Raw genomic sequence first — 27,821 nt, forward strand, 5'->3', positions numbered from 1 at the left:
GGCCACATTTTCCCTCCTGAGGAGAAAACTCAACATTACCTTTTGATAAATAATGTTTGATTGCCTTTTAGAATTGAAAATAATTCAGATTCTGTTGATTAAAACAGTTTCTCTGCAGATACACCAGCCGCCGGACCTCGACACTCACCATTATTCAGCTTCTCTACTGAAACCGGCCAATCAGCAAACAGGAAACCATCAACTTATAATGTGATGGAGGGTTAAACTACTCAAAACTCCCTGGAATTAAAAGGAAAATAGATTACAAAAACAATCTGTGTCGGCTATTGGCCGTTAGCCTGATTAGATGTTCAAATCTTCTACTATTGTTACTACTCGCAGAACTACTGACACCGCTGGTATTGATCTGATAACATATTTTGTATAACTTTTTCTAAGCTCCATCACCCATTTGAAGTGTTACAAATATAATATGTGCTTTCTGCTTTTGAGACCACAGAGTAAACAGACGAAGTAGATTTACTTCATTTGTGTGAATCTCATTACTGAGCATTTACGGGAGGCATGCTAAGTTAGAGCGCTTATTTCAGCCACTGAAGGTCATGAGAGTGCAGGTTTCAGTGGATGCACAAGCTTCCAAACAGAGACCCTGTTGAGTTTTTGGAACAAAAAAAAAAATGTTTAAATGTCTACTCCTGTTTTAACATGTTTTAGTGAGAGATCTATTAACAACATGAGACTTTTAAAATCATACAGAACATGATTACTTCAAGCTATTGCCGCTAAAGGTGGATCCTTTTAAAACACAGCTTCTGCATTTTGTCTGTGAAATCTTAAAAAGAGAATAAACTTCCTGCCAACTTTACTGTACCCATGAAGCCCTGAGAGCTTTATATTTAAAAAGGGCATCATCTAATTATAGGAATGCTTTAAAAAGGTGCAGTTTAATTTCTGGGGAAACTGGCATAAGCGATGCCCATAATTAACTCTTTGGTGTTAAAAACAGATCCATTGTCACTTAATTTGGCTGCAAGCCAAACAAAAGAACATTGAACTAAACCAGCACAAAAAACAAAACAAAACTTTGAAGAAAACATCATATCCTGAGTTTGGAATAAACATTACCAACACAAACAATTAATATTTTTATTAAAATTTATGTAAATAAATTTAATTAATATATAAACAAATGCCAAAAGTAACACTGGGAACAGTCCGAGGGGAAACATAGTAAACTGGGAAGTCACTGGAACACAACTTAACGTATGTCGGTGGAGTGCCCACATAACACCTTCGTCTTCTTCACTCCATGCTGTTTGTTCATGAGACTGATGTTAAATAAGACTCAGCTTCCCTTTACTTTCCAGTAAAGTCTCGTCCTTAAACCCGAGCGGGACTTAGGACTGGCTTACTTTTAAACGTGCTGCTATTTTTGGAGTCTCTTGAACTTAAACACCGCCATCGATGCGTCGAGCGAGCAACGTGAATGCGACTTTGGACCCTTCGACGCAAAGCAGTAAAATCTTTTCCTGTTCAAGAAGAAGAATGAATGGAGGCACCGTATAAAAGCGTAAAGCAAGTTTTATGGTTACTGACGTTAGATTCCCTTACAAGAAATGTGTGCTTTTTTTTTTACGATGGTTGAAAGCTGAGTGCAAAAATAGATTTTGCAATAGAAGAAAAAAAATAGGATTGTCACTTTGTTCTCCTCTCAGGAGACTCTGAACAACACATGTAAATATATTTTTTAAAGCTTTTGTTGCCCAACAACAGGCTGAAGCAGGTAGCATCTTTAAAGTTTCACCCAGTATGGAACTGGTGCATCGGTGGCCTTCACCAGTGAGTTGGCCTCTGATCAGTTACATCTCCACCTCTCAGTAAATAAGAGAACTAAGAGCACCCATGTTAACATTTACCTCACCGTTTTCCAAATTCAACTCGTATCTCAGCTCTCATTTCTGTACATTTATATACTGTACACACACACACACACACACACACACACACACTTCCTGTAACAATGCACACACACCACCAACAGTGAGTGGGTAAACACGAGACACAAAAATACGTTGAGTGTAACAAACATGAAGTGACTGCATGTTTTTCATAGAAAATTGATAAACTGGTTTGTATTGCTTTGGCCTGTTCTGTGAGGAGTCGCTCATGTTGTCCTCGGGCGGTGCGGACGTAGCCGCATCGGACTGCAGCGCCGAGCGGACGTGGCAGCACGAAGGCGGTGGGAAACCGTACCCACGGCGCCGGTGTCTGTCTTTGTTTTGCCACCGTCCCTCGTCATCTTTCTCCTGGTTTTCCCTTCTTGGCAGAGGCTTCACATTAGAACCCAAAAGTGTCTTTTTGTGCAGTCAAGTCTGTCTCGTCTTGGTCCCATTTGCCCGGGGACAGGCACTCTTCAGTGTTGAAGTCCTGAGGGTTTACCCCAATGTCCAAGACCTGGGGGTTAGTGCGAGACTCAGCGAGTCTGAAGGGACAAAAAGAGAACATGAAAATTTGAATCAAAATGACGATTAAAACCTTTTTATTTTTTAAAAAGCTGATGAAGGATGGTTCGAACAGCTTTTACTGAATGTAAAAATGTGCATTTCTAATGACAAGATCATGATTCAGAAGGAAAAATAAAAATGAAAATAGAAAACTCAGACACACGTGGACATGAAATGATTCCCTTTGGGAACTAATTCAACATGAGAGCATCCCATGGTGGCGCAGACGCTCATTTCATACAGCGTTAGACCTAAATGTTAAACACAGCACTTTCATTCAGTGTCACGGCACCAACACAGTGGAAAGTTGATGGAAGTGTTTAAAAATAAAATAATCTACATTTGTGATGAAGACGTGGACGCAGTGAAGGAAATGTGAGGTTCTGAAGCAAAGACTTCTTCTCCAGGGCGTGTTAAACTGTGAAATGGTGAAGAGGGGAGTGTCCTACTCAGTGCGTCTGACAGTGAGTTGAAAAAGGTTCGGAGCTACGTTAATGAGATGCGCCACTGAAAAGTAATGCAAGACTACGTGGAGATATTACTCGGGCTGATCCACACAGATGAGCAGGCTTGAATAACGGGTTGACGAGGGGAGAATGAGGTGGAAGTCACAATATCCAGTGAATGATATTGTTACCTGAGTAGGATTCAAAGCTATCCAGACTGCGGCTGGGGGGGGTGCAAAGGAAACATCACAAGTCAGGCAACAATTAAACTGGCAGCCTTTTCACAAAGTAATCAGCTACATTCTTTGGCTGCCGTTTGGTTTAATTTTGAAACACTTGTGCCTACAGGTGACTTATAAAAGGCTCTAACATGATGGTTAATCATCATCATAATCCTTTTTGTCACTGCAAAAGACGGAAAACATTATCAAAAGTCAGATGTTACCATTTACGACCAGCAGATGGCAGTAAAGAATTAAAGAAAAAACTAACATGACTGCTGAAAGCAACACATCTGCAGTTCACAAAGCAAAGTTTCCAAGAAAATCTGTTGATTTCAGACGACTTAAATGTCTGTCATCTAAAACAAAATACTCCCCGCTGAATAATCTGCAGCTCTGATGGCTGAACCATTTTATAAAGGTCATAATCAGTTAGAAACAAGTATATTTAAATACAGCAAAACATAGTCTCAGAGCAGCGTTTTAATGACTTTCTCAAGCCAAAATTAATTATTGATAAGCTAGAATCCCTCCTCGTTTCCCTCTCCAAAACTTAGCATAGGGATAAAAAAAAAACAAAAAAAACAAACATTCATTTAACTCTGTAAACATCGCATCATTTCATTAAATCCTCGCACAAAGCTGCTCACTGAAGCTAAACCCTCATTCAGCAAAGTCCACAGTCGCAGACTAACAAGTTTTCTCTAATTTCTTCTTCTGCTGCTCCGACACCAGCATCCAGCCACACAATCAGCCTCCGACAGGAACAGACGTGCGGCGGCGTCTCTGCTCGTGGGGAGCATCTTCGTTAATCACAGAGCTGCAGTCCAGCAGCGTCGGGGTGTAATTACAGTGTGTGCAGACAAATAATTTGTTTGATAACAGGTCTAAAATGGCCTCTTAGAGCTTGATTACAAAAACCGTGGAGCCCATTCTCTCAGCACTAACCGATGGCAAGAGAGTAAGAGGTACGCCGTGGGATTAAAAGGAGAAGTAGAGCCAGGGGAAATAATTGCAGTAATAAAGGGTCAGCTGAGTGTTTATGGCGGTCCAAAACAAACACGGTGCCATCTGACCTCAGACTAACAGCTCATCTGAAAGGGCTGCCAATACAGACCGAACCGAAACATTAATCACAGTGAACTCTGACTCCCGTCTGATTAATTTGTTGATTGCACAAAGTGTGAGATCGTCCAATCAGCAGCGACCTAAACCTCGACTGTTATTCCACTACAAAGCTAAAACTGAAGTTTTCCTGGAGCTACAGTAAGTTGCTCTCCATTGGGTTTGGAATGCAAATACCAAGGAGTTTGTTTCTCCGCAGCGACTGTTGGTAATAACAGGTTCACAGATTTCATGTGAAATCAGAGTGTGGGCCTAATATGATGGTAAATGGGGCCTACAAAAGCAGCGCGACTCCGGGCAGGCGGCGGCTGTGCCACAGCCTGTAAACTGAGCCCGTCTCCTGTCTGCTGGAGTGCTCTGCGTTTAGCTGAGTGGAGAGAGAGGCTGTGTTGGGTGTTTTTTTCCTTTCTTTATGAGAGGCCCAATTTACAGGCTGCTATTAGCTTGTGAGTTTAGTCCAGAAAACCCAAAAATCACAGTTCTGCTCACCTTGAGAAAGCCTCATCCAGACCGTCCTCCAACTCCTGCCAGAAAGAGCACAGACAGATATTAGTTAGACAGAAGGTTTTTGTGTCCCGACATGCATGCAGTCACCTCTCGCCTCCTTTCTCAGGCCTACAATGGTCTTGGGAGGTTATGCTATTTGCAGCCCCACACCCCGTCCTGCTATGTGACTAGTAGATAAGGCCAGTTTGCTTCAATAGGCTATTGTCTACCTCAGTGTGGCAGCAGCAAACCCATAGAATACAGTCTTAGGTATAGCAGGTATAGCAGTACATCACTGCAAACCATCTCCTCCCCCCATCTTATCGAGCCTGAACAGCTGAAACCTACTGGCCAACCCGACTCTTGTCTTACCCATACAGTATTGTTGTTCTCTGCTGCGTGATTATGCACCGTAAAGGGATCCGATTCAGCCCGCTCTGTTCCTGAGTGGGCCTGCGCTGCGTTGGCTCCCTCTGCCAAATCAAGAAGAGTCCCTGTGGCTACATCTACGAATAAAAACACAGTAACAAGCACAATTCACTCAATATGGCCACATAAAGGATCAGCACCTGACATTATCACAGCCTCATGCTACAGGGAACAGAAGCAGGCACGCTCAAAGTCATTAAGCCTCTAATGGCTCTCATCAATTCAGCCATCTGTGGATTGTCACGTTGTGATAAGTGGGCATGGAGTAACACCCCCCCCCCCCCGACTCTCACGTCTAACTACGGTGACACCACTGATCTGGTTCGTAATGGTCTTTCCTGATGATTAATGTGTGTCAACACTAATCTCAGTTTAGTAGTGATGCACAGGTCAGGCTTTTTATTTTTTAATATCCGCACCCACCGGACCCAATATGAGTCAACCTGCCCAGCTTAACCAGCAAGAAAATCTGATAATCCACAAACGTACAACATGCATGCATGTAGAAGTTGTTCTTTAAATGCAAGTTCCCTCGATTACTGCCAGCTTACTTTTGCTGTTAAGACCGTGTTCTGGCTGTCGCAATGTAAACAAAACCTGCACCGAACAACTGGTGAAGGTATCTCCAAGGGATAAATATCCTAACTATTCACAGGTATAAGCACTTATACCTTAAAAAGGATAATTCGTCATTTCAAGTAGAACGCTGGAGGCAAAAAAGGCTAAACCAACACTCAAAACCTGTCACCATCAGCTCTCCATCTTTTCCAAGTAAATTAAATATCTGCTGCTTCCACATTCTCCAAAGTCTTTTCCAGTTTTATCAGATAAAAACAGGTCATTTGAAGATGCAACTTTGGGTTCTGAAAATAGAAACTAATCTATCAATCAACTGACAAAATAAGCATTAAAGTAAAGATGACCTTTCTGAAGCTGGGAAGATCCCCCAGCAAAATATAATCCCAACACAGGAAGTGGGAGGGGTGGGGGGGCTGCCACTGGGAGATCGTTGAAAGGTATCGGGTCTCATCGATAAAGCTGACTCATCTTTGACGATGCAGTCCTCACTGTCTGTTAGTGACATGCCATTTGATCAGCCAAGGTGAAAGGCACATGAATGTAACCTTGCAAACTTCACAATGCACTTTAGGAGCGGCTCGCTCTGCTGTTATCAAAACACATCGAGAAGCTTCCAGAGATATGCAATTATACCAATTTGCCTAAGAAATCCAGTCCACCGGCTGCTCAGTGACCCACCAAGTCCAAATGCAGTCACAGAGCCGATACGCTGGCAAAAATCTGTGCTCCAGTGCTGCTTCTCAGGGGATCATCCTATAAATCCATGTGCCATGAAACGCTACACATTCAGGATATGGAGCTATATGTGATGTCAGGACAGATTTAGAAAGAGATCCCTTCCTGGTTGGAGGCCACATGGCAGAGCAGAAGAGAGAAGCTCAGGACTAAGCTGATGTTTTCAAAACATCCCTGCCTGTTCCAAACTGAAACCTCCGACAGCAGAATGATCAGGGAGGGCTGGCACACAAACTGTGTGCACGAACCCCGATTAAAACACAAAGATCGGAGGAAATCCAACTGAACAACACTGACTTTTTCACACTTTTAACACGAGCTGAGCTGTAATTGTGCCGTATGATTCCACAGTCTGATAACAGCTTTCTTATCAGAAAATTTCATGGGATTACTGAACCAAGACTTGTTTTATTGGACCACAACAGAGCCGCGGGGATTTAATGCTTTCAAATCAAAGAGACATCATCATTAATATTATCATCATACGTAATCCCCTTAAAATGTCATTTCCTGTTCACTGTAATGATGTTAGTAAGTCATTATTATCATGAGAAACTGTTGTGCCGAGCTCCAGGCTCAATATAGGCCAGTGTTTAACAAGTGGCTGAATACTCTTCCTCCCTGAGGCCACGAATGCTGCGACACAGAGAGTGAGAAAGATGTGATGTTAGGCGACACGACTCACCTCCTCCCTTCAAGCTGCCCAAACTGGCCGAGCTGTCCGACTGAGAGTTGCTGGCTCCTTCTCCATCTGAACCCGTCTTTACTCGCTTCTCCTTCTCTGCGAGCGACAGAAACACAGTGAAGCGTAAGAGAAATGGGAAAAAAAAGACCAGTCAGCAATAACGAGTCATCTTTGATTCTTGAAATAGTAAACGCAGGGCGAGTGCCCCTGCAGCGCATTACTCGGAGTGTCTGTTATCTTTCTAGCAGCTGAAAATATAAGCATTAACCGAGTCACTAACCAAGCATTAAATGTGGGTAAACAAATCAGCGGCAGTACAATGGCAGATAAGGTTAAGGCCATTCCTCGAGCCATCTGCCAGCTGAAATCTACACCAGGGGGGCCTGTCTGTGCTGCAAAGTCTGTAACAGGCTTTCTACATCAGTAAGTGCAGCATTTAAACAGAGTAGGTATGACATCTGGGTCAGATGGATGGGAAGCTTTGCCCACTTTATCCTGCTGAGACGTCTCTCCACAAAAAGCAGGTTATCCAAGGTGAGTGACAACAGCCGTCATCAGACTTCTGCACAGCAAAAATAAATAAATCAGCGGAGCAGAACGGTTTCGGTGCCCATTTTTCTGCTTCTCAGAAACGCTCCTCTGAATTGCAATTTGAGTTAAAGCAAAGGCCGAGAATGTTTCTCCAACAAAGTGGAATTGAGACTAATTTATTAATCGTCCTACACCGACTTCCAGTTTAGGAGGATTTCCTGGAATATTCCTCGGAAAGAGTCTGACAGTGTTGATTTAAAACACTCCATCATGTAAAATATACGATGGTTTGTTGTTGTTCTTTTACGTTTTAATAGACAGTCAGCATGGTTACATGCTCAGTTCCAGCTGGACTGAGCCCTTTAACTGGACCACTGTCCTTGTAATAATTTAGATACACGGGAGAGGAATCCAGTTATTGACCAAAGAAAGTATAAAGTGAGAAAATGTTGAAGATATTCTGCTCCTTTAGCTTCGTCTGTGGGAGATCATCTTACATGCAAGTACAGCTGAATTCACTGCACAGATATTAACTTTAAGTTACTTGAATGGTGGATTTTGTCAGGTGGTTCTACAAGGATTTTATTAGAGTGGCAGTCTTCATGGGTGGATTTTCAGTCACAATTTGTGATGAGTTTAGTCATTACAAAAAAAAAAAAAAAAAAAAAAAAAAAAAGAGAAAAAGATGTGAGTGAAAGCAGCTTTACTAGGAATGTGGCTGCATTAAAAGATGAAACTTTGGGGCATGAGCAGAGCGTTTCGGCCCATTTCAGTCTTATGATTTAATCTTTTTATCTTATATTGAAATATTAAGATTTCAATTACACTTAAAATTGGAGGTAAGCAACTAAAAACAGTACAAAAACCAATCTGCAACCATGAATGCTTTATTTTATTAGCCTACATCAAATCAGGAGGTTATCAGATGTGGATCATTTGCACAATATCAAAAAAGTATTCTTTTAATATCATTTATAGTCAATACTACCAAATCATGACACGCCCTATGACACATGCAAATGTATGTTGAAATCATGGATAGTAGTAGAATATATTAAATGTTCCAACTGTGCAACAACATGCTCACCATGACATAGAATATGTTTCCCCTCCTCTGTCCATTTTTATCTTTTCAGTCACGGAAGAGTGTCGACTCTACTCATGTGGAGTAGAACTACATTATGTGTTCAGATAAATACATTTTCATGTAGTTACTTTTGGCCCAGCCTAAATAACAGGCAGCTCTTGTTGTGATCATTATGAAATCCATAAGTATTTTCTGCAGCTTTAACATGTGTTTTGTCTGAATTTCTTTAAATCAAAACAATCTTTTGATCGTTTCATCATCAAGCACCTCGAACCAAATTGGTATCTCCATCAGTAACCGTTTCATTCTGGTTTACATAAGAGGCATTTCCTGTTTTGATAAGCTGTGTTCTAAAAGTAAAAAGCAAACAGACATCACTCATTATTTGGCTTGTTAGAAGAGATTTTCCATTCCTATGCTGATGTGCCTGATAAATACATATTTTCTAACCATGAGTTCACTCAGGATGCTCAGAGAAAAACAGCCAATCTCTGCCCCCATTAAAATATCATAATTTCCCCTGACACCGAGGTTAAGCAGATACTTAAACAAATCAGGAATTCATGAAGAAAAAAAAAAAAAACACAAGACAGTGTGTGCTACTGTGATAACCCCCCGAGGGGCCACGATGCTGACCCACTAAGTCAGGCTTTCAATACCGAGGCTGGAGATGAAACATCCACTCAGTCAATCCTTATAAAGACCTGTTTACGGTAGGAAAACATTTCCATTTCATCACTATCCTTCGCCAGGCCCCCAAAAAAGAAAAAAAAAAAAAAAATCCAATTTCCCATGAGCCCTTGTAGCTTAGCGATGGCAGAGCAACAAAAATTTCCCCAGGCACCTGTTATCAGCGCAGTTTTCTCCTGCCTTTCGTAAACATGGGAGCAGAGCAAAGTTGTACCAGTTCACAGATCGCTGCAGTGTTTACAGTGAATATTCTATGAGAACAACTTTAAAGAGCAGAGATGGTAGCTGTAATATACAGAGGAATGTGGGTCAGTCATGTGTGGTGCACCGAAGAGAACTACAGTGGGTGGTGGAAGAGAGTTTGAAAGAAACAAGGAAACTAGACAGACTTACAGTGGATACCACCTTCCTGCCGGGACCCTGCGGGGTCTTGTAACTTTAGTGAAACAGACTGAGAAGAGTTTTTATTCCTCTTGTTCTCCCTCCTCTTCGGTGTCTAAAAAGGAACACCAGTACTACTTCTTTCCCCTCCATAAACCTCTAAATGAGCAAGAGGACAACTCATTAAATCTGAATAAACTAGATACTTTGCTCACCCAGAAATATCAAGGAGGATGAAAGCTGAGAAGTGGTGAGAGACGGAGAAAGATGTGAGGCTGTGTTTTGGAGCCATGTTAGAAAGCGAGAAGGCCGTCTGCACTAAATTGGTGTTTTTTTTTTAATATTCGACTCAGAAACGCGTTTAAAAAGCACACGAGGAGGCGTTAGGCGAGGAATCTGTGGCCTTGATCTCGACGGGGAGAAAAAAAAAACAAAACATGGAAATGTTCCCACATTTAAACATTCCAAAACAGCACAACAGAAGAAGGCGAATGGGGTAGAAACAAAGAGGTGGTAGACATTTCCATTCAGTGCAAGTGTGCGTCTCTAAAGGACTGAATAAATAAGAGCGCCTTCGTGTGAGACAGGATCAATGCCACTGACATTGAATCTGTCAGCGGGCTGAGCTTCCACTGACACACGCATACAATCATTTTCCTTTCTCTCCCGGCACACTCGCCATCCCGACACCCCTCCGTGCCCCGCCTTTCAGGCGTCCTTACCCCCATCCCCCTCCACTGCTCCCCTCTTCTTTATCCATTCCAATAAAACAGAGGCAAAGAAAATAGCTCAACAATAAGGTGGCAGGTGCAAAACATAGCAGGGAGCGTGTGGATAATCACTGAATCTAAAGACCACCTACAAGGCAACGCGCATGGAACGAGGAGGAAGACGGCTGGGAGAGGTGGTGATGCAGAAAAACTAATATCATGTGGCAAAGAACTGCTCGTTTACCCCGGAGTCATACGTCCAGTAAATTACATGCATGTTCTGCTGAGCTGTAAAAAGAAAAAAAAAAAAGAGTGATACCATCCTGACACAGCACTTTGTGCCTCAGGACACACAGACATTTCCTGTGAAGTCGACAAATAAAAACCAGAAAAAAAAAATCAAAGAGGCTGAAGACGTTACCAGACTTGCATAAAAACAGAATATTTTTTCAGGAGAAAAAAAGAATGTTTGTGCTCAGAGGGTGGAGTAAAGACGCACTGAGCTCATCTGAGAATTAAGATCTCTGAAGGCAACAGATTTATTCTAGCGAGTCTACATCTGCCTGTGATTCCTTCCCGTCCCGCCCCGTTTAAAAAAAACCTTGAGTTGAGTCTTGAGCTGGCTGTCAGAAACAGGCATCACTAAACTGAAACAGGTCTTTTTGGGGCGGTGATTTAACCACTGTGAGAACAGCCACGAGGCGCACGGTGCAGCATTTCACACGACCTCTTGCAGAGGATGTCAGGGCCGGTGTCAGGAAGACAAGAACATTTATGCTTTCATGTCGACGGGTCAAACGCAGGATGAAAGGCAAACAAGGAAGATGAAGGATGAGTACAGTAAGCAGAGAAAACAGCAACTCATCCGTCAGACTCTTGTTGTTGGGGGCAACCGTGCATACCTTCCTTGGCAGCCTGCCAGAACTCGAACGCCACTCTGAAAGCCTGAGCCACCGTTAGGGTTACTGCCTGGGCCTGATAGGAGGGAGACAGAGAAACAGACCAGAGTGAGGGATGAATAATACCCACATGCATCCTTCCAACAGGAAGGAAGATCCACAAGGGCGAGGAGATATCGCTGCGATACAAACAGGAACTGACCTCAAGCACATGAGGTTTCTTCGGAGATACTTGAAGAGAGAGGGAAGAGAAACCAGCGGACTCCACGACAAGTTGTTTATGTAACTGGGAGGATACGTGGCCTTTAGGCCACAACTAAATTAGTGAGGGGAAGGAAAAGGAGGGAGTGGCTCGCTTGTTCAAAAAACCTCCAGGGATGTGAGAATGCCAAGAGAGGAATCGCAGCCTCCTCGCCCTTCAAGCACTCATTCCTTTTCTTTTTTTTTTTTATCCTGACTTCACATTTATACATCTGCATAAGCAGATAAAAGCACAACTGTGTCAGTGCGGCTGTCCTCAGGTCCGTACGAAGGGCTTCACGTGGACACAAGCTGAATCAAGAACTGTCTGCATTATTATTCAATTAAACAATGTTCTTATAGAAAAAAAACAAACAATGGCATTGAAGGAATAGTTCAACATGTTTTCTCTTCCCATGACAGTGCTACTGGAGCTTGTTTGTATTTAAAAAGCCTATCCATGTCATTTCCTGTTCCCCAGCCCGACCCAGGAATAAATCCTTCTGGGCACATTTCGGTAACACCACACCCACTGAGGTGCTGGTGGGCAGTTTTGTGACTTTCAGACAGAGCTTTTCAGTCTCAGATGGGGGTAAAAACTGCTTCTTTTAGCTTAGAGGAAACATATTTCCCAAAATGTTTAAAAAATAAAATAAAAAGGGAAACAGAAAAGGAAGTGAACATTTTTCTTGGGTTTATTTGGATTCAGACTCACCGTGCTCACTTCAATTCACATGAAAAGTTAAACTGCTTTGTGTAAACCAAGCACACAGATCTAAGTCGCTTACCATTTTTCTCTTGGAGCAGAGGAAGGCATGACACTCGAGACTCTCATTGTGTTGGCTCTGGACAATGTAGGCAAACACTTTGTCATGCATTTTGTCCGCAGTGCAGTACGATATTCTGAAACAGACAGACAGATGCAGACTTTAATAAAAACTAATTATTTTCATACTTGTCGCAGATAAAGCAAGACCCTGCAAAACTTTATCTGCTCTAAGCCTTTAAGCTCGTCTAACAATCTGATTTAAACCGCTCACGAACTATTACAGAAAGAATAAAATCCCCGACATTCTTACAGCCAGCTGCACTCAGGATCTAACCTCTGTAAGCATGATCAAAAACAGGCACCAGCTGTGCAGGTACACAGCTCAACAATGTCATGAATGTGAAGGCAGCACATGCGCAGATATCTGTCCCATTTCTTTCTGTTCACACACCCACTTTGCCCAACTGATGCAGTGTTTAAGTAAAAGCTTTTACACCGGCCTCGAAAATACACCAGGGAACTCGCACAGGAAAGGAGGCGACTATTGGTGTCATTTTGTGGTGTAGAGGTGCGATTCCCGTCTCCTCTGTGAGGCATCACTCTTGCTAATCAGTCTCAGCTGCAGAGTAAGCTTATAGAGTAAGAGTATAGCTATTCTCCACATTTGAGCACCATGTCATGACTCCGTTTCCAAAGTAAAGAGCACATTGGCAAAGAGGGTAAAACGATGGAGAAATACAATAACAGATGTCTGCCATCTGTCATTGATTTGCACCAACTTTTCTGTGGGATAATTAAACATCAACTAAGGACTATTATATAGGTAAATAAATATAAGAGAGCGTGGGGAGAAGAAGAATCCCAGCTGTGGTCTGAACAACACATTCAAGATTTACAGCAAGTGTTTGGGTGGGAGGGCATTGGGGAAATTGGGTGTCAAGGCAAATCAATTTTTCTATTGGCCGTCCATCTTCTCAGCAGATGTCCGAGACGAAAAGGCGCAGAGGGGTGTGACAAACAGCTGCTTTAAGTTTCCACGCTTTATTTAGTCAAATCTGAGCACGCAGTCGTGCAACATGTTATTTTCAGATTTCACATGCAGTCTGTTACACGTCCCAAAGAAAGAGAAAATTAAAGCAGAGACGGAGATTTGCTTCTTGTGTTAACCGAACTCGGTGACAGTCGTGTGTATATCCATAAAAAAAGTAAACTAAAGCACGACTGCCCAACTCCACCCTGGAAAGGTTGTAGTTCCTTTTTACGTTTCTCGAAAGCTTCCTTTTGCTTTTTGAAGTTTCTGCACCAATCATAAAAAATAAAAAGAGTTTATGGGGCTTTTATTTTTTTATATATACTTTGACATTTTAAAGACCAAATGAAGAGCTGGCTTTGATGTGCTTGGAAGCATTTACAGCTTTATTACAACTTTTGATTCATTTTCAACAGGTGAATGGTGGATGAAATCGACCCCATCCTGTACAGACAGGGAACAGATGTTTGCTGACAACAGGTGGAAAGACTGAAACTCTTCAAGGAGATCGCTGATCATCCATAGGTGGAGCAGGAAGAAACACGGTCGCTGAAATCAAATACTCAGTCAGTGTTAACCTCAGAAAACTTTCAGCTGAAACTAAGCCTATGAGATTTAAGGTAAAAAAAAAAAAAAAAATAAATCAAACATAAGCCTATTTGTAATTGGGAAAAGAATGGAAATTCCCATCTGTCCTTGATGATGCAGCCTCACAAAAGGGGGGATTTAAGGGAAGTGATTCAAGCTTGGCTCATGAGCTTGAGGCCAATAGAAGTAAAACAAGCATGCAGGCTGGGACAGGCAGAGCGAGTTGTGTAGGTATTTAGCAGAAAAGACGAATGCGAGTGTGCGACTCCCCGAGGTAAAAGCTCAGCTGTTGCAGTGCTCTCAAGAGAGCTGAGATTGATGAGACATACAGATGACAGACTGACTGCTCTCCCCCTCGTGCACAGAAACAGAAACACTTTGCTGCCTCAGGAAACCACACAAACACCCGGTGATGAATGAAAGCAGGACCAGAACAACAGCTTTGGCTTTAGTGCGGATGATCAGAACAAGCAAAGCATTTCAAACTCTGGAGTCGGGGACACAAAGTGTAACAGGCTGAACCACTGGCTGAAGGCTGGAAAGAGGAAGACTGACCTGTATATGGAGATATTTTCTATCAGCTGGTTTGAGGCACTGTCGTAAAGGATGATTCCACGAGGGGAGACCGTTAACGTGACTTTCTGGAGTTTCTTTCCACTGGCTTTGGCCTGGAAAGAAGGGAAGTGATGAGACAGCAAAAAGGTAAAAGAGGATGTGTGTTAGAGCGAGAAAAGACACCAGTCCTTCAAAATGTCCACTGTGTATGGAAATTACAACTTTGGCTGTTTATTTCTAATAAGACTAGACAGTCAAACACTCAAATGGTCATGTGGAAAAGCTGATTTTCTGCCACAAAGGAAAAAACTGTAGGGAAATATGCATCAAAACTGTATAAACTGTGTGAAACAGCAAACCTATGATGCCCTCAATCCTACTTTTCATTGAGGCTGACCATTAAACAAAATGACAAGCCCCAGAAAATATTTCCCATTATCCTTTTCAGAAGGACAACGAGGGCAGCCAGCAGATTAGGCTAAATCACAGCCTCTCTCTTAAAAACGTTACCATGTCCCAAGTCGCACCATTGTGCCACCGCTAACTTCATTATCCACTGAGCTGCCAGATCCAATAACATTAAGCCTCTGCTGCTATGATAAAGCCGCCTGAGCCATTCACTGAGTAACAGTGTCCGCGCTAATTGCATCCTCTCCTAAAATGTCAACCTGAGCCTCGGGTGTGGGGCGGTGGAGTCACAATTCACTGAGGCGGCGGTCAGGTCATAAAAAGAGAAATCTGCTGGGTGATTTCTAAGTGGTGGAGTTGATGATGTGGAAAAAAATGTTACAAAAGCTTGATGAAAACTCATTTCCTGGGAGGTTATTTTAAAAGAGAAGCATTAAGAAGAGAATTGGGTGTTTAAGCCATTTCAATGCGTGTGTGTGTGTGTGTGTCGTCTCTCACCGTGGCCACTATCCTCTTGACAGCTGCCGCAGACAGCTCCTCGCCTTTGGGCTGCTCAACCATCGTGACCCCCAGGTACTTAAGGTGGAACACCATGCCCTCCAGAAGGGTTTCTCTCGTGTCGGTCCAGTTCTCTGGAAGCTCTGCAAGAAGACAAACACACACACACCGGTGACACTGCTGCTCAACAACAGCCCTGCTGATCACACCATAAGGCCGGCTGGAAATCCTCTGCGAGACATGTCTGGGCAAGACTTCAGTCCACTTGTAGGATGTTAGATAAGACAGCAGCCAAACCATTAACTATCAGCCAATGCTTATAAAATAGCTCGACTAACGTGGACAGTGTGATGTAATTAGAAGAGCAGCCGAGGAAGCGAGAGCATTGGTTGTGGACAATATCACCACTAAGGTGCTGTTTACACATACCCGGGTATTTTGATAAACGCATATTTTCTAACCTTCGTTTGCAAAAATAACTAGGTGCACACAGCCCCGTTTTAAAAAAAAAAAAAAAAAACACGTCTACATTGATCAGCATAAATACGCAGTCCGTCCGGGTCTAACCCAGAATCGCCGTCGCTGGCGGTGGTATGGCCGGGCTCTGTCTGTCAAAAGAAGCTCCGCAATTGCTGCCCTCCGAGCACAATGCGTCTTTGTTGGTCAATACATTGTATGACTTTAATTTTCAAAAGCACACAAGCGAGTATAGCTCTTAAAAACAGAAGTGCTGCTAGTACCTCCATGCTTGCCAGATAAACAATGGACATCGGTCTTTTACCGCGGATATTGCCCAAAACTCCGTTTTCGTCTCTTTCAACCAGTTTACACACAAACGCTAAACGGAGTTTTTAAAAAATCTCCACTTTTGCCGGAGTTTTTTTTATGCCTCGTTTTCGGAGAAAAAAACTCCGTTTGTGTATAAACGAAAGGCACAAACGAAGGGAAAGGTCTTCGTTTATCAAAATACCCGGGTATGTGTAAACAGCACCTAAAGCTCTGTTTCGTTTTTTGTTTTTTTTAAACAGTCATTCTCTTTCCCGTTGCATCATGCAGAAAAATATCTGTTTTTCAGAGAAAAAGGTTTCAACCTGTTCTTCAAGTTGCACCAGTCCAGTCGGCGCCAAACAAAATCCACAAACTCCAGAAAAATATGAACAATGCACACATATTTCTATGCAAATGAAAGTAAAATCAAAGTATCCCATTTATAAATGTAGCAACTTGTGTCTTTCAAAAAGAGCTCATTAAGACAAGGGGTTAAAGTCTTCTTTTTTTAATATCCAATGCATTAATAGTTTTTAAATCCACAAAGATGAATCTGTGACAACTCTGGAAATTCAGTGGCTAAATGCACCTTCTGGTGACAAATATGAGAAGCATAGTTTTGAAGTTACTTGTCATCATGCATCTTTTCATGGCCTAACCTGCTGTTACAGTTTCCCTGCATGGGGTCAAACACAGAAACACAAGAAACACTGTCCCTTCTCCACTGTAAACCATTACTTTCTTCTCATCACTCCATGCAGTATTCATTATTATTAGGCTATTATAATTAAAAACACTATGAGGTAGTAAGTAACATCAAAAACTGGTTCCTCTTGCCCATTTCTCTCAGTTAATTTACAATCCTGCCAACTATGTTCGAAATACAGGCGGCATGAACAACTCTGCAAGATAATTTGAACATTTAGCAACATTCAAACTGAGCAAAATTAAGCAAATTAGTTGCTTAAACAATAGGAACAACATGGAAGTTCACACAAGCTGCTTTGGCACAGTAATATGCATCCTAACTTCTCCTTAAGCTCATAAAAAGCTTATCGAATTGACACTTTGTGGTGTGATTGAGCGTTCATCGATTCATAAATGATCAGTTGATGATAGAAAGCGATTTATTTTCTAAGCTTCCGTATTTGGCAAACTTTGTAACGGCTGCATGAATAAAACAATTCAACATCCATTTAACGGAATAATGCATAAAATATGCATTTCATTTAAAACACTAAAAATAGAGAGCCGTTACTCAGTTTGGTTTAGCATTTTCAATGCTCGCTGATCGCATTTCAGCTGAAGATAGCATATCATTAGAGAATATGAACCGTTTGGAAGAGGCAGCAGAGTCTAACCTATAATATTCCTTTCTTCAGAAGCCAAACCGAGCAGACTGTGAGTGGTTATGGAGAATGGTTTTTAATAGCCTAAATGCAGCTGTGACCAAACCCGTACTTTAATAATGGGCGAGTCTGACGGTGAACACCCAGTCTCATGTCAAGGTCTCTTAGCTCCTAAGTGTTGGGAACAGACCAGGCTATCCTCTCTGAACCTGCAGCTGCATTGGTGCCTGGATAAGTAACACTTTTGCTGTAACAGAATCACTGGCTGCTACTCATGGTCTAAATCAGGTTACCCGGTGAACTATAAATGTCCATTAAGAGGAGTAGCCGCTCAAGACTTTTACAAAAATATAACAATCAGCCTTAATTAGCCTCGCATCAACTTTGAGTCCAGATATTTTCAGTGGAGACGATAGGAAACCATGCAGGTGGGTCGGACACACTGAATTTCAACAAAAAGGCAGGATGTATTTAAAAAAAAAAATGCTCCGTGCGATTTTTTTTTAGTCGGAATGTCAATCATACAACGCATACAGCTGAAGGAGGAAAGTTGTGATGGCCCTGCAGAGATTTCAAAAGCAAGCCTCTCCGCTTAAACAGGACATGCTTATGTTTGAAAGAAGCAAGTCTCTCAGGATACCCAAAAGTTCTCTCAGACAGCAGAGACTTAAGAATCCCCCTCATCAAGAGCATAACGCCTGCAAGACCAGGAGGCACAAATGAGGGCAGACTTCTGGGCTTTGCTGCTGAGATGGATGAATCTTCAAATATGTACATGATGGTTATTCAAAAGAGCAACTTGTGCACCGAGGCTAATTTCAAATTCAAATTGGTGTTTATACCCAGAATTCTGCCGAGTGTAATAACCCAATTTCATATTGGTCATATTTGCACTGAACCAACACCAGCAACCACCACCACTGGGACCCACCCAGGCAGCTTCCTGCAGCTGCGGTGGTGATTAGAGAAAACTTCAAAGGCTTCATAACCGCGTTGGAGCTTTGGCTGGTCGGTGTGAGCTGGTTGCTCGGGTGACAGCTTCTAAATAGGCCGAAAGCAACAACAAAAAGCAGGTGATGGAGCACTAATGTCTTCTCAGAGGGAAAGGCCAAGACTGGGGTAACAGGTAGAGGGGCAGAGCTGATGCAAACAGCACAGGGGATTAGAAATGGGAGGGTATGACTGGCTAATAACCCTCTAAAAGATTTAGGGTTTGTCTTCAATGAGCCTGTTATAGGTCCAAGTAGTAAACAAAAAAAAAAACCTAAGAGGTATTTTCTAAGTCATATAAGAACGATCATGTCCCACAGCTTAAACAAATTTTAAATGTTTCTTTTATTCTTGGGCAAAAAAAAAAAAAAAAAAAAGACCCAAAATCCCCAAAAAGATGTCAAAGGTCATCCAACGTTTGGTGGGAAGACGATTGTCATTGCAGAAGTTTATCATTGTGTGATACAGCAGTGAGACAGACACAACGGTCTGGTTATTGCATAAGACACCACAAACCTTTCTCAAGAAAGCTCTCGTCTTGTGTCATCGTTTGTAAGACAGCCAAAAAGATCACTGCGTGCCGCTGTATGGATTATAACTTTGAGTCAGGGAGAGGGTATTTTAAAGCATTCAACCAGTCTCCAAAAAAGTTGTTCCTCCGACACCTTTCAGCCATCTCGTACAAGGTCTCCATGACTGCATGAAGTTTTGGATGTGATAAGAACACACTCGTAAGCCTTGACAAAAACCTTTTGGCAGCAGCTGGTAGAAGTGTAATCAGCCAGTAATAAGACAGCCAACAGTGAAGTCCACTCTGCCAATCAAAACCCTCTTCCATCCCCTCCGTCTCCTCCTGCTCGAGACAAGTCTGAACACTCCACTCACTGGAAAGGCAGGAAAGAAACAAACGAGTTCGTCTGATCTTAAATTTAACTCCAAAAACCTCACGAGAAGCATGCAAAAGCAAAACAGATTTGATCATTCAGAGACTTTAGATGTTTGGATCAAACACCAAAAAGGAGTGTGAAGACGGGTCATTAAAGCAATATGATTTCTGCACAAAGAACGTCTCATGGTGCCTCACAAAGCATCAGATTGTCAGCGTTTATTCCATAATTCAAGCTCCTGAACCCTTCTGCATTTCACAGTTTTGCTTCTTTGAACATCAAAAAAAACCCAAAACTTCCCAAATACTAAAACTGTACAAGGCAGAACAAAAGCCATTTATACCAACGTTTCCATCCCCAACGTTGTTAGATATCTGTGGTTAGACTGTAGAGAACAACATGTGGGTCTGCAGAGGTCTTTGCTTCTCCTTGAATATTCCATCATTTGAGGTTATACTTAGGCCAGGTCTTCTCATGCAGCTTTAATGATGATAAAACTACAGAGAGAATTGGGTTCTTTTGATGCAACAAGAAATTTGAAGAGGCGAGACAGCACTGGAGGAAATGAGAGATTCATAAAAAAGAGATAAAAGAGGAGAATAGAGTTGTGTACCAGATCAAATCTGTGAAGGCTCCAAGTCAAACATTTTCACTATAAAACAAGATACATACGAGGTTTACATAATAAATGTTGAGAATTGGGGAGAAGCAACAGTTTGATCAGCGTGGAAACAGCAGGAGCGTTCTGCTAAGCTGTGCAGTCAGCTTCACCCGAGGCTGTGAGACGGCAGCCATCGCTGAAAGAAACACAAATCATAAATCACAGAGCCACTCCGACAGCTCTGGAGTTTCAGCACTGCAATCCAGCTTCCAGCCAACATCGAGAGGCTTTTCGCGCCTGAAAATGGATGGACTCTAAAACCTACGATATGATTGCCCAACTGTTGAGAACAGACAAAAAAAAAGATAAAAGATTAAAATTCTCCTTTCAACACAAAACCAGCTCAGAAATGACCAAATAGGGCAGGAACGTAATGACTTGGTGCATTGAGTGAATCAGATCCACCAAGATGACTAACAGTCACACCTACCCGGGTGAGTTAATGTTCCAACGGGACCTTGGAAAATACTGTTTTTGACTTCCTGTTACAAGCGATCACGATTTCACAAACTCGGTCAAAGCCTCGTCACCCCTGCAGGACGTGAGATGTCCAACATGACCGATCCGTCACGCTACATGACAGCGAACCTGCATGGTTCTCATTTTTTATGAGTAATCTGCAAGAAAAGTCTATTTGATGAAGCATTATTTAATTCGTTTTCTGGGTTTGGGAGATGTTCTTTCAAACGCTGGACAGGAAACCCAGGTCCAGTACACTTCAAATGACACTGGAAAGCCTGAGGGCTCCGAGAACTTTCCACTCGGTGTTGTGTGTCACAGGAGGACTCTGTCGAGCCAATCCAAAAACAATGAGTCACAGTCATAGTTTGGAATCCAGTGGGCTCAGACGAATACTCCAACTTCTGCCAACCTGCATACTTTCTCCTGAACAATAAGGGGAAATTAATTCTTCATTTGAACACTTCGGGGCGAAACAAAGGAACAATGACAGAAATCTCTGAAGAAACTCTAGAGGCTCAGCTTGCATTGCTTGGAAATGTGCATCACTCTGGGATATTGGGAAAAGCTGTGTTTTCTGGATCTCTTTTACATGATCTTTTCTGAGACTTAGAGTTCAACTGTGGACAGAAGTAACACTATCTGCACCCCGGGGAGGGAGGTTTTGTCTGTTCATACCCAAGTCAAGGTCGGCTCTCAACCCGAACAAACTGGCACCGGAGGAAACAACCCGAAATGAGTCTGCATTTTTCTCTTTTCTGTCATTCCTACTGAGGATTAAAAATATAAAACATTTTAAAACATTAAACCTAGCCCTTTTATTTTTTAATACAGCGTGCGAGGTCCTTTCCACATTTGTTGCAATGATGAACAGGACGACGTGATGTATCATGTGAAAATAGCCCTGAAACCGTGGGGAGACTTCAAACATCAGTAATGTTTTAAGACTGAACAATTACAGTCTGTAAGTGTCTGAGACCATAGCCTGTTTGGACAGATGTTAGAAGTAGCTGGCCTTGTGATCCAGCCAATGGCACTCTGGTATGAGTCAGAATTCCCCGACAACCTCTCAGTAAAGAAGCTAATGTTATGGTTGCTTAAACAATGGAGGACGCTGGTGAGAAATGCATTTAAATCCATTAGATTTTCTTATTTTGCTGTTAGCATTTATGTTCAAAAGGAAAACAGATTTTTCAGCTACTTTTATCTATCCCTTTTGTACTCGCCTAAAAAAAATAAATTAAAAAAACTAGAATAATCAGCCAAACAAGCTCCCAGCTCAATTTCAGCCTATATAAGCTTCTGTGTGTCGGTTCATCGTAATGATTGAAGATGTTATGCGGTGCAAAGGTGCGAGGCATTTATGTGCTTTAATGTTTATTAGTTTATGGCCCAGAGGAATATCACATATCCGGCTTCGAGTACACGGGCAGCACTTGCTTGTTGGAGCGTTTCCCTGTTGGTTTTGGTCTTTCCACTGAGTTTCTGGAAGAGCTTAAAGAACAGCACCACAGACCTTATGCTGCAAGACATCTTAGGAACAACCAACAAATGCCTAAAAGATCAACATTTCCCAGTTATTCTAATGAAAGCCAGCTGAATCTCGTCATGCATCCTCAGCTCTCTTGGGCCTGTAATGATGACCCTTTTTTTCCCTTTTCTTTTTTTAAAAATCTCACGACAAGACGGGCACATTAAATAAAAAGACGTTTTCCAGCCTTATTAGATCACAATCAAAACACATTGGGCTACAATAGAAACTGCACTCAGATGGGGAGGAGATACCTGAGGGAATACTCAGAGACATTGCACAAGCTTGATGATAGAGATTTCCAAAATTCCTCCTACGCCACAGAGAAGTTAAGTCTTATTGCTCTGACAAACTGATGCGATGTCTGTTCAGCCTGGCGGTGTGAGAGAGGGAGTGTGAGAGACAAGCACAATCATCAATAATGACTCGCCATTATGGGAAAAGGCTGAGAGAGAGCATTGTAAAGAAGAGAAAGACTCTGTTTGTCAAAGGGGAAAGTGTGTTTGTCCACACGGGATGACTGTCGCCGTCTGTCCCCGCCTGGTACAAAGAGAGATTCAGGACTGATCCTCCACTCTTAACCTCAGCTTCTGTGGAAAATGTTTTACATATTATTGGAAGCCCAAGGTCAAAGTCTCCCTGCGTGACTTACACAAATTACCACAGAAATGAAAAACAAAATGAAAAGTGACCTCTTCTTTTTCTCTTCCATCATGGAAAATCGGGATGCTTCCCTTCCCTCCTCCTCGAGTCCAGCAGGCTTGTTGGAATATTCCCAAATATAAAAAGGATGTGTCGCAGCTATCAGAATTAGATTTGAAGACCATCCAAATCAATTTCATCAGGGTGAAGCGAGTAAGAGTCTTATGGTTTAAGTCCTAACATTGAGACACGTGTCTTTCAGTATTGGCTAAATCCACTCAAAGGAGGCAAGTGAGTAGAGGGACAGAGAGAGATAGAATAAATAAATATGAGTGGCCATGCCAGTCAGGGATTAAAGCTCATGACCAGCTGAGGCCAGAATGTACTCTCAACAAGAATCTGGGTTATGAAACTGATCCCTGACAAGCTCTGCTCTCAGCCCCGCCAAACAGGAGGCTCTGGATGCTATCGAAACTCAAAACATACTCACAAATACGAACGCCTTCCATAAAAAGGACAATGGGTGCATCAATTCTCAAGTGAATATCCACAAACAGTTTCTGGACCTGATCCAGGACCTGATTTACAATCAGTAAATCAGAACTGGCAGTCAGAACTGTTGAAAATAAAGTTATAATTAGACTTATTTGAAATTACGATCAAGCAGAGCCGCAGCCTCGGGGCAGAAGGAGTCATTAATCAACAGCCTCCAGTCAAATACACTCGTAACGATCAGACTTTTAAAATAGTACTTTTAATTTCAATGTTTGGGTTCTTTATTAAGCCAAACATTGACAGGTTACAACTTCTCAAACGCACCAGTGGTTAAAATAACTGATAATGATTCCTCTAAAAAAGGTATTTGACACTTTGACCAATAAAATGGGATCCTGCCTGGATCCAGTTAAAATGAAAGTAGTTTGGAACCAGCTCTGGGAAGGAGTTACAACCCACTGAGACCTCTACACCGAGGCATCAGAGCACGTAACATATTATAGGAGCGATGAATATTCTTCATCACTATTCTGTCTTGTTTAACCAGTTAACACACTGAATCACAGATCAGCCATGTGCCTTTTAACAGGGAGCCCATCAGCTCCTCTACAGATCTGTATCCACCTTACAGAGGAAAGAAAGATGGATTGGAGAGAGGGAAAAGAAGTATATCATATGACAAAAATTCCTTTTAATTGCAAAGAACTTCATATACAAAACAAGCCTAGTGTAGAAAGCAGGTGTGTAACCTCAGGGGTTTTCTCCCAGGTGTAGATACGGGTGTCCTGGGGCAAAGTTTGAAGCAAGCATCAGCTTTCTTTACCTGAATTACCCAGGCTAGGGGGGGGGTAACTACTGAGTTTCATTCCTGACTGCTGGTCAAACACCCAAAAGGCACCCGTAAGCCATCGAAGCTCGACTGACAAGTTAGATAAAAGGGGGCCGTTCATCCTGTAGACCTACAATAATGTCTAGCTCATGCTTTGAGACAAGATTAAAGGGAAGGAGATCTAATTCCTTTTAACAATAGTGCAACTACTCCCAGGCTGAGAATACCGTCTAAATATACATAATCAGTATCTGTAAGGCTTTCCTCTTGTTGTAGAAGTCTCAGATGGTGTTCTTTTAGTCAGCATTAGCCAATACTGACAATAAAACTGAAGATTTCAGCCGTCATGGAGACCATATGTCTAGACATATGGCTAAAGAGCATTACATCAATTATTTCTTAAGAGAAAAGTGAACTGGTTAGCCCATATTCTTTAATGCCAGCACTTCCGTGACTGGTTTAATAAAACAAGACAGCCTTTCAAAGAAGTCTAAACAGTTAAAAGGTGAGAAAATAAGATGGTTTTGGGGGTTTCAGCAGATCACAAAAACAGGATGAAACCATGCTTTCTCAGTGAGAAATGACTAATGGGAAACATGACACTGCCGAGAGCAGATATAACCAAACCAGCTTTTAGTTTCACATATTTATCTACTGTAAATACGCACTGGGATGTTTTTAAAAGTATCGTATTTATCCAGCCGAGTCAGGCGAAACCAGACAAAGGCCAAATATGCAAATGTCCTTCGAGAAAAACTGTGACAAAGCATGATTGTGCAGCCCCGTCTCCACATGACACCGACTGGGCACACAGAAGCAGCTTACAGATACATAACATCTAACGGGGTCGTAATTCAGTGGCGACTTTACTACACCATAAAGAAATCCTGCAGGAGGCAATCTCCATTACAGCCTGGCACCCCCCCCCTTCGGATGACTTTGTGCAGGGGACACAGCGCTGACCAGCCATGCTGCTCAGCAACATGTCATAGGGAAGCTGCAGATGTACCATTTCACACCAACCCAACTTCTAACGCTGCCGTGGCATATGAACATCTTAATTAGTAACAACTAAGACTTCTGGAGGCAGCATCCTCGAGACTCACTCACACATGTGGGAGTTAAACCATTTGGACTGCATTTCGTTTAGGATCTCTTTACCCATCTGAATGGGTTGACTGAGCAGACATTTTTGATTGCTAGCTGTTTGAATGTTTGACCAGTGATGTGGGAGGGAATCGGATCTGTCAGCTCAGCACTGAGTAGTAAAAGCATGCAGGGAGCGAGTGTAAAAGCAGAGCAAATGAGGAAAGTAGGCTTTATTTATGTTGACACGAGGCGAGTACATCAAAAAAAACATTATCAAACAATAACTGAACATGTTGCAAACCAATACTTACAATAAGAGAGAAGGAATGCAGTGCTGATAGATGCCTGAGAAGTGAATAGGCTGCTTTGACAAGGCCAAGCCCACACTCAAGCTCTACAGTTCCAAAAACCCTTACCTCTAATTATGGACTTGTCTAAACTTAGAAAAGTTGAACGTCTGCGCTAATACAATCCAGGGCAGAGGGAACATTATTGGAGCCATCTTCACTCTGAACTACAAACGCATCGATGCAAAAGACAAGAGTCCCAACTCTGAGCAGAAGCTTAGACACATCACATAACAAATCACAGTTTATTCACAACACTGAGACAAAGTTAAGCCTGTAATTACATTGCAACCCTTGGAAAGAGGAAGATGAAAAGATACTTGAACACAGACAAAACTGGAACCTCTGGTAAATGTGTGAAATAGAGGGATAAAAAATACTGACTGCATTTGTTCGTCTGTGGCAGATGTGACTTTTAACTGCAGACTCGATGTATAGTCATGACAAAGCTCAACATCAGCTTCAGCTTCCTGTGCTGGTTGGTTGGTTGATTGATTGATTGATTGATGAGTGTGTGACCACCGCCTGCTCAGATGTGTGAGGACCCTGCTGATTGTGTACGCATCGCTCCCCGGAGAGGAGTGGGCCAAAACAAAGCATCGACCGCGCCGTGCAGCATGTGTAACAGCGAGCTGCCCACCGCTTCATTGTCTGTGAAATAAAAAGGCAAAAAGGCAAAAAGGCAAAGAGCCCCCCCCCCTCCCCTCCCCTCCCCTCCCCTCTGTGGAAGCAAACATAAAAAGGATCTAGGCAGATAGAAACCACGCCAGCAGCATGCTCGGTGTGATCATGCCCAACCTGCAGGGTGATGGTTGTACACCCTGGAAAAATTAAACCAGGCATTCCCAACAAAGCCTGCGGTGGCTTTCGTGATAATTAAACCCCTAAATTAAACCCAAGCACGAGGCTTCAGACTGAAATAACCACTCCTTCATGCAGTCTCCTATTTTTATTTTTTTATTTTTTTGTTTCACATTATGTATTGCCTAGCAACAGTGCGTTACTAGGACTGTACGGGCTTGCCACGAAGGCGACCTCACATTTCTGAGCCTCCCCGCTCATGCGGCTCTCCAGCCCGCGTCAAAGAATTTCACCTCCCGGCAAAGTCCCCATGGTACATTTCAAACCACGTACAGTCTGCAAACTAACGTGGCAGGCGACAACTACACGATTTCACGACACTCCTCAAACTTTTGTAGCGCCGTGTCTCGGTGAACAAACGTGAGAAACTCGAAGGACTTGCGGAGAACCGGTTTAGGAGCCGGACTTGTTGGGCTACCGTGCGCGTAAAGTCGCAACAGGAGTCAGATTCCGATCTGAGGGCGCTGCTGTCAGTTTGAGTGTCAAGTTCTACAGCAAAACTATTCATTTTTCAGGGTGTCGACTATCGGCTGTGTGTATCCTGCAACTGCGCCAGCAGACGGGCTGTGAAGTGCCGCGGAGTTAAACACCGTTTTCAACGCTTTTAACGGTTATGAAAGCTAGCTTGGTTTAGCCAAGTTAGCCGTGGTTATAGCCAAATTAGCACCAGCTAATGCCAAGAGTCGTGGTAGTGTGTTGAGAAACTGAACACTTACTTTTATGTCTGCCCGAACCCCAGGACTGTTTAGCGATACTGGGACTCCGTATAATTGCCCTCCCGGCGGATTTCAAAGCGTCCATATCGTAATCCAAAAGTGGGGCAAAAAGCCCAACTGGCCCCCGTTTGTGTCCGTCGAATCACTTCTTCGGGTTGAAAACAGCACTCTCCCGTCCAAACTTTTTTTTCATCTGTTTTCTTCTCCTCTCTGCACGGTTAGGCTTTAGCCGATGGTGGATTATCATGTTCGTCCCCTGGGCGGTGTTATGTATGTAAATTAACCGGATAACGCGCGTGACGCCCGTTTGGGCTGTCACGCGAGTTGTTGCAGCAGCGGCAGCAGACGGGCGGTGCTGTTGCTGTGGTTTCCGTTAACACACGCGCGAGCAGTTTTGTTCCCGTCCAGTGTCGTTTTGCGGTAGAAGATCAGCAAAACACGCAGCAGACTGCGCTTAAACCTCCGTCATATTCGCTGTCTGAGCTCCCGAAAGGGGTTAGCAACGTGCGGAAGTTAGTTGGAGCCACCTCACCTCAGCAGGTGAATTTAAAGGTGCTGGGCAGGTGCTGTAAGCAGGGTCTGATTACTGTGGTGTTCAGTCACTTACTGAGAACAGATCAATGAAAAATGTTATCTAATC

General features: G+C 42.7%; 1 protein-coding gene across 4 annotated transcripts; it reads right to left on the minus strand.

Moving 5' to 3' along the window:
• Positions 1 to 1,093: 1,093 nt before the first annotated feature.
• Positions 1,094 to 27,614, minus strand: ldlrap1b (low density lipoprotein receptor adaptor protein 1b). Of its 4 annotated transcripts, none has more exons than XM_075447882.1 (10): positions 27,182 to 27,614; positions 15,558 to 15,700; positions 14,652 to 14,764; positions 12,498 to 12,612; positions 11,473 to 11,545; positions 7,172 to 7,267; positions 5,155 to 5,249; positions 4,747 to 4,781; positions 3,103 to 3,134; positions 2,309 to 2,443 (listed from the first exon to the last, which is right to left on the minus strand). In XM_075447882.1, exons 1-10 carry the CDS (start codon positions 27,264 to 27,266, stop codon positions 2,397 to 2,399), a joined length of 834 nt encoding a protein of 277 aa, XP_075303997.1. In that variant the 5' UTR covers positions 27,267 to 27,614; the 3' UTR covers positions 2,309 to 2,396. The 4 variants fall into 4 exon arrangements, with proteins under 4 accessions (XP_075303995.1, XP_075303994.1, XP_075303997.1 ...); XM_075447881.1 differs by having other exon boundaries at positions 5,116 to 5,249; positions 27,182 to 27,611; XM_075447880.1 differs by lacking the exon at positions 3,103 to 3,134 and having other exon boundaries at positions 1,094 to 2,443; positions 27,182 to 27,605.
• Between the last annotated feature and the right edge of the window lie 207 nt (positions 27,615 to 27,821).

The sequence above is a fragment of the Odontesthes bonariensis genome, chromosome 17, assembly GCF_027942865.1.
Source record: "Odontesthes bonariensis isolate fOdoBon6 chromosome 17, fOdoBon6.hap1, whole genome shotgun sequence".
NCBI lineage: Eukaryota > Metazoa > Chordata > Actinopteri > Atheriniformes > Atherinopsidae > Odontesthes > Odontesthes bonariensis.